Source organism: Prionailurus bengalensis, chromosome A3, assembly GCF_016509475.1.
Source record: "Prionailurus bengalensis isolate Pbe53 chromosome A3, Fcat_Pben_1.1_paternal_pri, whole genome shotgun sequence".
Lineage (NCBI taxonomy): Eukaryota > Metazoa > Chordata > Mammalia > Carnivora > Felidae > Prionailurus > Prionailurus bengalensis.
Genome location: NC_057354.1, coordinates 59,591,496 through 59,603,275, shown reverse-complemented (window position 1 = coordinate 59,603,275; position 11,780 = coordinate 59,591,496). Strand labels below are relative to the sequence as shown.

Here is an 11,780-nt window from a genome sequence, read left to right as displayed (position 1 = left end):
AAAGCCCTGGTACTCCGAGCACAGAGACTTAACTTCAGGAAGGCTCCTGCAGAAACTAGGATCACACTGTGGCTATTTTACACACTCCCAAATGGAAACAGCAATGATATGATTTTAACATAGGAAAGATTCTCCAAAAAAAAAGAAAATGGTCAATGCATACCCATTTTTAGGAGCCATTTCTAAGAAAGGTCCTCTGGCATACTAGATACAGTTTTGCTTTCTTTTAGATGATCAGATTAGGATACAATGCCTAAGAATGTTGAATACTATCATTAACACATGAATCGATAAAATATTTTAGAAATCACATGACCAAATTGCCTTTAAACCATATTCAAGATGAGATATGAGATTTGCAATAAGTGAGGTACCAGAAACATCTGATTGGAAATACTTTCCCATTTTCTCTTTATGACTAAGTTATACAAGAAGAGGATTTTCTCACTCCCATAATGAAACCAAGCATTAGCTACTGAAAACCCATACAATTAAAAAAAATACAATTATAAAGTTTCTAATAAAATTTTTGATGGATTGATAAACAACCAACTTCTGACATTATGAAATATTCTGTTAAAACTCAAAGAGACTCTTAAATAAAACTGAGAACAAACTGAGGGTTGATGGGGGGTGGGAGGGAGGGGAGGATGGGTGATGGGTATTGAGGAGGGCACCTTTTGGGATGAGCACTGGGTGTTGTATGGAAACCAATTTGACAACAAATTTCATTTATTGAAAAAAAATAAATTACCTGGAAAAAAACCAAAAAAACAAACAAACAAAAACCTCAAATATGATACACCTTGAATGAAAAAAGCAAAACTTAAAGCTGTGATTTATTCTCCGGTCTGGTTCTCATCATCTTTTAGTTAAGAGCATCCATGGCACAGCCCAAGAAGCCAACTCAGTGCACCAGCTGGTTAGGCCAGTGCTAATGATCCAGTATCTTAGTTCACACGGTTATTCCAATTAATATGACCAATATGCATTAGAGGTCGAAGTTGTAATGTATTGTTCTGTAATAGATAACACTGGGTCTGATCACTTTTAAAACTTCTTTTCAAAAGACAGAGGCAATTTTTAGGTTGAGGATGGAAAACAATTTTTAGATTGCTGAATATTTACACCCCATATGCACTCCCCCCTCTTCTTGCACACTGTCCTGATATATTTTCCTGGAAGAGATAGAGTCCCATTCCAGAGCAGACGTTAATGTCCTCATATATGAGTGGATGGATGGTGAACTCAAATTTACTGACGGGCGTAATTTCCAATGCAAATACTGGTAGGAAGAGGACTATTTCCTAAATGTTTAGTGTTCACCAAATTAATAAGACAGGCTTATGCTTTCAAGGGGGTTTTTGTACTAGTTTGGTTGCATGTTTGACATTCCAATACACATACAGTTTTAGTGAACTTTTGCTCACTCTTTATTGAGTGCATATAAATACATATCCTCAAATCAACTATACTGTTGTCAGATTTTTCTATATCCAAGGTACACCTTCGTGTATTCTGATATTCATCTGATTACAACATGCAATGTATGATATCTGAACTACTACGGGACACACAACATAGTTCTATCTGGTAGCTACTACTTCTTGGGTGAGGACTAATTTTGGCTCCTGTACTGGACAACAGTTCGATCCCTCAATTTCGCACACAAGTTCACAGCAACACACAAAGCCGAAGTGCATTTTCAGTTAGCCTGTGCTCTGAGAAATCTGCTTCCAGATAAAAATGTGGTTTCCCTCTTACTCTCTAGCCACCAAAGCATGCTGTTCCCATCTGGTGTAGTGAGATACTTTACCAGGGAGGGAGTCCTTCTTTCTCGCAAAACCTAAACCACTTGCCAACCATCTGTGGTGTTCCCTGCTGTCAGTGAACTGCACATTAAAGCATCTGCTTCAAAGAGATTTTCTTAGGTTGGTTTCCAACTGTGGGCTCCATGCAAACTTCAGGCTAACCTTGTACCCAGTCAGGTTCCGCCAGGCACCAACTTTTAACATTTGAGCAGGAGTCAATGTTTGCTAAGTGTTCCGTTTTGTAACCCTCAACAAGCATTTTACAAAGCACGATGAATGGGATGCTACTTGTCCACATCTAGCGCTCCTCATAAAAGTACAAGGGCTTCCAGAAACCTTGACAGAGAGAAAAAAAATCAATTATTTCTCTCCCTGCTATTAACCAGCTCCTGCCGACTATTCATCTTACGCGTAATGATGACTAATATCCGCCGAATGGCGAGCAGACGTTCTTTCAATGAGATCATGCCAAGAATAGCCAGCTGAGCCTTGCGCTCCAGAGGCAGCACTGCCAGGATCCACCAGGACCACGCAGGACCACTAGGGTTACTCTGCAAGGGACATGAAAGGGAAGGAAAATCAGCACCTAAAATGCAAGTCTCTTCTCTTTGTTTCACCAACAAGGCGTGGGCAAGGATTAAATGCCACCTTCTATTTTAGATCTACTTTCCATCCATTCAACCCTTGAGATACAAAGTTTACTTTTCTGTTACAAATTTCAATGTGGGAGAATTCACAAAACGTAAAGCCTGCAAAGAGAAGCATCTTTTATAGGGAAATTCCATGAATTAATTGCTTCTGTTCTCTCAAAGCTCTTGTTATGAGTATATACCAGTCAGAAGAGGGGACCATAAATTTTACCTCTACTTTCCAATGTTCTGTGTTATTATTTTTTAAGTTTTAAATATACTATAGAAAGCTCAACATTAGGAAGGCTAAAAGTAGGTGTACAAGTCTGAGTATTATAAATCTTTTAACAATATCTGTGTGATAAATATGCACATGTATACAAAACATCTATATATGAATTATTGTTAATTATATATAGATTGGAGTCATCATGAATTAAATAGATAAGAATTATTCTGCTACCTGATAGCTTATATTTCACATAACCCAACACACTTCTGGACTGATATCTAAGCAAAAGCTAGTCATAAAGTTGTTCTCAGTATTCCTTGCATTAAGAACCAAGATATCTAGGCTGCCTGGCTTCCCATCTTGGATTCTCCTCCAATCCTACCCCTAAAGGAACAGAATCCAACTGGGAACTAGAGAGGGTGGACTCTGAAGTCACTTTAGCTTAGGATGTGGAAGCTTCTATTGGAAGATTAGGAGTAACACTGAGGCAGTTTTTGGCTTAAAGGCTGGTCTTGAGTTTGGAAAAGACATAACTCAGGTGGGGGTAAAAGACAGAAGTCGGCCAGAGATAGAAAAAGTAACAGTGGATGGGAAAAATACAAAGTACATTTCATCTTTCCCCAAACCTGCTGAGAGCTGGTCCCAGATACTGCTTTCTCCACAAGACAGGTGAGTTTGTACAGAAGGAACTTTATACTCTGTCATAGGCCTAAGCCATCCCTGCCTGGCTCTGTCACCCGGAGGAGGAAGAAAGGATTCATGTACACTTATAGCACTTCACAGCCCGAAGCCACGCCCTGCTTGCAGAGCCAAGTTCACTGAAAGCACGCTGGCGGAACACAGAGAAAGCCTGACTGGATATAGAGGGCAAGGAAGACTCCTAATTTAACAGGAGTTAGATTTTCTCTGCATTTATTCAACATCTGTTGATTAGGCACAAGGCAACAGTATGTGCAAAATATGGACTATTCATGCCAATACACACAAATTATTACTCTCTAAGTCATAAGATTGAAACAGCTGATTTAAACAGTGGGTGAGAGAAGTAAAAGTACCAAAGCCAACAGCCAGTCAGAATAAACTGATTTTTGACAGAAAAGAAATGACCTTCACACATTATTAATCAAAAAGCATTGGTTGTTTTGCTCCAAAAGGCACATGCTACTACTATTAGGTGATTCTTTGGGCTGTTGACAAATGAACCCGTTCATAAGTGATCACAATGGAGTACACAGCACAGCACGGGCAAATTTTCCTTCAGAATAATGTGTCTTAACATATAGCAGGAAATAATAATAGCATTCTAAAAGAAATAAGGAGAATATACCTGAGGCTCAGACTCCCTGTCTGGCATCAACCCAAAATGGCTTAAGATTTGTTCTTTCATGTGATCCTGAAGTGAAGTAAACCAGGAAACTGACTGCTGATACACTGAATCATGAAGGCTGGTAAGTTCTTCATACTCTGTTCCTTCCACCTGATCAAGGAAAGAGGGATGACCATTTTAGCAATTCATTATTAGCACACGAAATATAGTGATCATCTGCCGTATTTGGTAAGTGGAGCTGGGACACTTAGTATTCAGATAATTCATCAGTGTTTTATAAACATGATATATGCTCAACATAGAAATTTGTACTTTTTTAAATTTTTTTATTTTTTTATTTTTGGGACAGAGAGAGACAGAGCATGAACGGGGGAGGGGCAGAGAGAGAGGGAGACACAGAATCGGAAACAGGCTCCAGGCTCTGAGCCATCAGCCCAGAGCCCGACGCGGGGCTCGAACTCACGGACCGCGAGATCGTGACCTGGCTGAAGTCGGACGCTTAACCGACTGCGCCACCCAGGCGCCCCTATACTTTTTTTATACAGTGAAGATCTACCTATCCTGTCTATCCATAACATCCTGATTTTTCTCTTAACAACATAAACATATATGCCATGTTACTATGAATCATTTTCAATGGCTACATGTAGAGATATACTATAACTTACTCCACCATTAAGATAAAATAGACTTTAATATTACACAGTAATATAAATATTTATGCAAAAGTGGTTTGTTTTTTGTCAGTGGTGGTGATAGAAGGGGCTGTCATTCCCTCAGGATAGCTTCCTAGAAGCAGAATTGCCAAGTCAAAGAGTGAGACATTTAAAAAATTATATTCCATATCACCAAACTATATTCCAGAAAACATGACAGCTACCCTGTATCACTGTATTAGCCTTAAGCAGCAGTAAGCCCTGATACCTTAGATGTATCATGCTTTACTGCTGGGTGCCTATCTCACAGCCAAGTCACTATTTTAAGTATATCCCACCCCTATTGAGGAACACCTGAGTGGGAAAAGCTTGGGCTGGGGACCGAGGCACCCAGGTTTGTTCTGGCTTCACTGCTGATTCTCATGAGCCAGTCACACAGCCTCCTGAGGGTAGAGTTTTCTCATCTACAAAATGGGAATAAACCATTCAGGTCCTTTCTGGTTATAAAATTCAAGGATCTCTGAAAACTAGGGTAAACTGAGGAATTAGATTATAATGCATGCAACCATTCTCAATTTGATTTATATAAATCAAATATTCCTATGTAGTAGAGGGTTTTCTTTAAAAAAAACACCAAAATTATTTTATTTGTAGTTAGGTAAGTTCTTGTTTTGAAATAAATACAAACACCACTAAAAACTGCCATCCACAACAGTCAGTAAACTCTTCCATCAGATTTGTTACCCAGGCAGCAGAGAACAATCACATTCAGTCCCATCCTTTAAACCCACTCTCTGCTCCTGAGATGCTGGGGTTGACCTGCTGCCCTTGGCTCCTCTGAGCTGTATAGCCCTGTGCCTAGGATGACCAGAAACAGCAGCTGGAAAGGGGGCAGTGCTGGCAATGTGGGTGTGGGTCTCCTGATGGGTGTCACAAATGTACAGCACTGTCCCCAAAGTGACTTCCAGTGTGATGTCAGACAGCTAAAGACTCTCACTCGCCACGGTGAGAACCATGGTGTGGTTCTAAATGTGAAGGACAGAATTCAAAAGAGGGATACAGTAATTCCAAGGATTCCCTCCTTCTAAACAGTTGTAATGTTTTTGTTGCAGGATAATTTACATACAGAAAATGCACAGATCTCACTGGCTGGCTCAGAGTTTTGCCAGCCACACACACCAGTGGAATCACCATCCTAAACAGGACAGAGACCATTTCCATGGCCCACAATGGCCCTACACCCTCCTCTGGTCAGTTACAAACCCTCACCCCAGCCTGTCTCTGCCCTCCAAAACCAGAGACAGGTGATGCCTGGTCTTGGAAGCATATAAATGGAGCCACACAGCACACGTGGTTGTGCATCTGGCTTCCCCGGCTTAGCAGGATGTTGAGAGATGTGTTTGTTGAGAGATCTAGGAGATTCTTTCATATGGTTTTGTGTATCATTAGCTCCTTCCTTTTTATTGCCAAGTAGTATTCCACTGTATAAATGTACTACAATTTGTTTATCCATTCCCCTGTTGATGAGTATCTGCACTATTTCTTGTTTGTGGCCATTAATGAGTAAGACTGCTAGAGACATCTTTGTACACATCTTTTGAGAATCCCTTCAAAACATTTTGTTAATTTGTCAAAACATGGGTTCTGTTATTTCTATTAGGCATATAAATAATTCTTAAGGGGTAAGAGAGCCAAACATTTTATATTTAGCTTTAGAAGGTATTTTTATTTTTTTTTATTTTTTTTATAAAGACATCAGTTTTTTTTATTTTTATTTTTTTTCAATATATGAAATTTATTGTCAAATTGGTTTCCATACAACACCCAGTGCTCATCCCAAAAGGTGCCCTCCTCAATACCCATCACCCACCCTCCCCTCCCTCCCACCCCCCATCAACTCTCAGTTTGTTCTGTTTTTAAGAGTCTCTTATGCTTTGGCTCTCTCCCACTCTAACCTCTTTTTTTTTTTCCTTCCCCTCCCCCATGGGTTTCTGTTAAGTTTCTCAGGATCCACATAAGAGTGAAACCATATGGTATCTGTCTTTCTCTGTATGGCTTATTTCACTTAGCATCACACTCTCCAGTTCCATCCACGTTGCTACAAAAGGCCAGATTTCATTCTTTCTCATTGCCACGTAGTATTCCATTGTGTATATAAACCACAATTTCTTTATCCATTCATCAGTTGATGGACATTTAGGCTCTTTCCATAATTTGGCTATTGTTGAGAGTGCTGCTATAAACATTGGGGTACAGGTGCCCCTATGCATCAGTACTCCTGTATCCCTTGGGTAAATTCCTAGCAGTGCTATTGCTGGGTCATAGGGTAGGTCTATTTTTAATTTTATGAGGAACTTCCACACTGCTTTTAGAAGGTATTTTTAAATGCTACTTTTTATATCTCATTCTGAACTAATACCAGTATCTAGAACAGGGATGGACTACTACTCACAAATTAAATCCTGTTCACTCCATATGTAAGCAGCATTTTATTGGAAACCAGTCATGCCAACTCATTTACATATTGTCTATGGCTGCTTTTGGGCTATAAGAGCATAGCTGAGGAGTTGCAACCAAGACTGCATGGCCTGGACAAGTCTACAGTATTGACTCGAAGGCCCTCTAAACACACGCCAGGAAAATAAACCTCACCTTTTCATCTTCGAGATATTCAATGTCGGCTGTGTTATAGCCATCTCTGTGACGATGGCTTAGAACTCTGAACCGACTAATTCCAATGGCATCCACAACTGAACTCCCATCAGGAAATGTTCTGACATCCTTAATCTCCAGCATGCAGCCGTACTCTGAAATTCTGACAGGACAGGCGGGAGAAAAAAACCGTGATTTTAAAAACACAGGAGGTCCAAACAAAACAAATGGTGTCTCTGCATGGGACCAGCAAGCTTGTTTTCTCTAAGAGATACCTGCAGATGATTCCTTCTGTTAAATGCAAAACACACTGGTGTGCAAGGCCACTGAGGGAGAGGTGGAGGGGAAAGGGCCCTTGTGCCTCAGTAGTTGAAATAAGCTAGTGCTTTGGAAGGACCTAAGAGGTGGAGAGAGACAGGATCCTCAGTCCCCTTGGCCAGGGCACCAGCAGGGGGTACAGAGAGCACAAAGTATGCCCACGCTACTCACAGATTCTGCTCCCTCCTCTCTCATTTCCACTGATGCTGGCCAACTCTATCGTCCCCAACAAACTACTATGGGAAGTCATCTGCAGTCACTGCCTTCCATCTCCTACCTCCCCATCAGGCGTCTGTTTCACCGAAACAACCCCAGTGGAAGTCACAAATGACTCTGGCATGACCCCATCTGCTACTTATATCCTCTACTGATCTGTCACTGACCTAACACCCACTGCTGCTCTCAGTTGCCCTTCCCGACCAGTGCACCCCTTCTCAGCTTGGCTCCTCCACATGTCCTTAAACACCAGGGCCACCCACAATGGCATCTTCGCTCCAAAGCTCTCCTGTGTGACCTTACTCACTCTCACCCTTTTGAACTATCATCTGTATCCTGAGGATACTGATTGTGCCTACTACGTGTCATGCACTATTAGGAGCAGTTTATAATATGCGCTCATTCAAGCACAAAAACAGAAAGGCTTAGAAAAGGCTTAGAAAAATCAAACAACTTCTATAAGGCCACAGTAAGATTCAGACCTGAGATCTGAACCCAAGGCTACCCAATTCTAAAGTGAATGAACAACTTCACTACATGCCTTCAAACTAACAATGAGTGATGGTTCCCAAGTCACATGCCTGTAAGGCTGGACATCTCTACTTGAATCTCTAATAAAACGATCTCTTCTTGCTTATCTAACAGGGCTATCTTATCCATAGCTGTGGCATGGACGGAGGTGCCCTGAAGATCCCTTTCAAGAGAGAACTTGCTGCCCCAACTATCAGCAGACAAATGTCTCCCAATACCAGCTCTTCCAAAGCTCGTCTCAGCTGCAGAGCCTGTCTCTCCAATGAGCCATCCTGTCTTGTATGTGGACAAGAATTTGTGAGTGGATGCAAACTCCCCTTGCGCCTGAAACTCCCAGGGTTTTCTGGACTCTCGTGCTTGTCCACATGAGGCCATTAGAACTTGGTTCCAAAAATCTAGCTGAATTCCTCCTACACACCTGCATGTCTCCTTCTAGGCTCTGCCACAGATGAGCCACACTTTTGTTTACTCTCTCCCTGGATAGACTTACCTTTCCTCACTTCCCCTGAGCAACTTCTGCTCACCAGAGCAAGGTTCAAGAGACTTATGTCCTATACTTTATATGGAGTAATTCACTTCTTAGTGTTCTATATCCTCAGTGGAAGCAGAACTTCTGGATGTTTTATCACTTCGCTTTTGCTGATTTTGATTAATCAAATTTTAACATATTCAAATTTATTCATCTCTTCCTTTATGTTATGTGCTCTTAGCATCTTGTGTAAAAAAAAGGTCTTTTCCTAATTATAGTCTCCAACATTTTCTCTTAAAATTTTTATATGTTATTTTTCACATTGAGAATGTAAATAACGTATTACTTTGTGTGTACAGTGCAAGGCAGAGAAGAGATTATTTTCCACATTTGGACTGCCCACTAATTTTCTGAGCACCTTTTAAAAATGAGTGGCTTGCTTTTTCTCACATAATTATATCTAAATATGGGTCCAAATATGAATGATCTGTTTCTTATCTCCATATACTGTAATGGTCTACTCACTAGGATTTACAAGATGGGAGGGTTCTCCCATCTTGCTCAGCTGATTTCCTCAAAACTATCATGGTCTTGGTCTTTTGATTTTCCATAATAATTCTAAAGTCAGCTTGAACAAGTCCATGAAAAAGTCCTTTTGGAATGTTGACTGAAACTACTTTAGATTTAGAGACTAATTTGAGTAAAACTGGCATTTCTACTATGACATTGAATCTATGCATCCATCCATGGATATGGTACTTCTGTTTATTTAGGCCTTCTTGAATATTTTTCAATAAAGCTGTAGAATTTTTTCCATAAAGGTGCTACACATATCTTTAAAAAGATCTGTTCCTAGGTATATATTATGGAAGCTAGTGGATGGTCCTATGTATCCACTCTCTTTTTCTTCCTGGGCACATGGATGGGCTACATTTCCCAGCCTCCTTTGCAGTAGGTATAAACAATAGTGATGAGTACCCCTTTTCTTCAAATCCTTTCAGAGCACCTGTGCCTCTTCTACCAGCTAGAACTTACATGTAGAGACCTCATCATGACCATGCAGTAATGACAAAGTCCTAGGGGATAAGGAAGCCAACAGATGGGATTCCTTCCCATCTGCTGGGAGTCTCCTTCCCAGAGTCCTCAGAGCAGCCCATGGAAAGGAGCTGCCTGTCGATTTGGAACACCTTCCCTACACAAATGATATAAAATGAGGAGAGGTAAAAACTAAGAGCTTTGGGTTTTTATAAGACTGAAATTTGTCTGGCTGTATAGGTGGAGGTTTCACGGAAGATGCATGTACATATGTATGTAAGTATGCATGTATGTACGTATGTATCTATCTATCTCCTAACTACCTGCCTATAAGTAGGCTTCATGCCCATGCAGAGCTCAATGCAGGGCTTGAACTCACAACCCTGAGGTCAAGACCTAAGCTGAGATCAAGAGTTGGACACTCAACCGACTAAACCACCCAGGTGCTCCTACATAGCAAATTTCTGGATCTTAAAAAGTTAGACTGGATTTGTTTGTATGATGACTTATAGAAGACTTATAGGCAGAAGCATGGAAGTATGGATATGAAGTATATTTACAGAAAAGCAAATAATATGGTAATGGACTAGCAAATATTATGTCTGAAAGAAAGAAGTAGGAGATGAGGCTAGAAGGAAAGCTGGGGTCACATCATGGATGGCCTTGGATTTATACTTTGTTATGTGATGGAAGCCACCAGAATTTTTCAACATCACCTTAAATTTTTCTTCAAGAAAAATAACAGGTTATGCATTTATTCAGGACACTCTGGACGTTGGCAATTCTTACCCTGCATGTTCAGCAGATAAACACATGCCAAACCGTTTGGTGCCGGTTTCCATGCATCTTCTTATCATAAGCCGATAGCGGGGCTCAAACACATGCAGTGGACATGGGACGGTGGGGAAGGCCATGGCACACACAAAGATGGGGACATCTCTGGTCAGACTGTGGGGTGAGAAAAAATGTTAACTTAGAAGTGGGAGCTGTCAGAAACAGAAGGGAGTATTAGTCACTGTAAAATAGCAAAAGCTAGCTAACCTCAATTCTCTCATTTACAAAATAAAACCCTGAAGCCTGCTTCTGTCTCTATTATATTTGTAAAAATTATCTTAATGCTTATTTATTTTTGAGAGAGAGGGAAGGAGAGAGAGAGAAGGAGGGAAGGGGAGAAAGAGAGAGAGAACGAGAACATGAATGGGAGAGGGGCAGAGAGAGAGGGAGACACAGAATCTGTAGCAAGCTCCAGCCTCTGAGCTGTCAGTCCAAAGTGGGGCTCAAACACACGAACCATGAGATCATGACCTGAACTGAAGTTGGATGCTTAACTGACTGAGCCACCCAGGCACTCCCTTCCTCAGTCTTTAGTGGGAAAAGAAAGCCCACCACGTGAGAAAGTTTTCAACTCACCAGGCTTCCTGCCAAGCCTTTCTTACTTAATTTGATGAGCTAGAACATACTATATTGTATTAGTTTTCTTAGAAAAGTTATAGCTTATGACTCCTATAAAAAAATTCTGATGACCTTGAGGGCACCATCATAAGTGAAATAAGTGTCCAACTCTTGATTTCAGCTCAGGTCACGATCTCATCGTTTGTGAGATCAAGCCCCATGTCAGGCTCTACGCTGACAGCAAAGAGCCTGCTTGGGGTTCTCTCTCTTCCTCTTTCTCTCTTTCAAAATAAATAAGTAAACATTTTAAACAGAAAAACAGAAGTCAGAGAAAAATGAATACCACAAGACCTCACATACACGTGGAATCTTAAAAACAAACAAACAAACAAACAAACAACACCAAGCTCATAGATACAGACAAAAGATTGGTGGTTGCCAGAGGCTGGGATGGGGGTGGGGGGAGGTGGGCAATGGGTGAAGGGGTCAGAGATACAAGTTTCCAGTTGTAT

General features: G+C 40.9%; 1 protein-coding gene across 1 annotated transcript in view; it reads right to left on the bottom strand.

Annotated features, from left to right (window-relative positions):
* Positions 1-806: 806 nt before the first annotated feature.
* The window catches only part of LONRF2 (LON peptidase N-terminal domain and ring finger 2), a 47,732-nt gene continuing 36,758 nt past the window's right edge, over positions 807-11,780 (bottom strand). Inside the window, exons 9-12 of the mRNA XM_043603158.1 lie at positions 10,666-10,824; positions 7,308-7,470; positions 4,000-4,149; positions 807-2,362 (exon numbers count right to left, since the gene is read on the bottom strand). Of these exons, the coding sequence (XP_043459093.1) occupies positions 2,168-2,362; positions 4,000-4,149; positions 7,308-7,470; positions 10,666-10,824 (667 nt within the window). The 3' untranslated portion in view covers positions 807-2,167. The remainder of the gene's footprint in view (positions 2,363-3,999; positions 4,150-7,307; positions 7,471-10,665; positions 10,825-11,780) is intronic.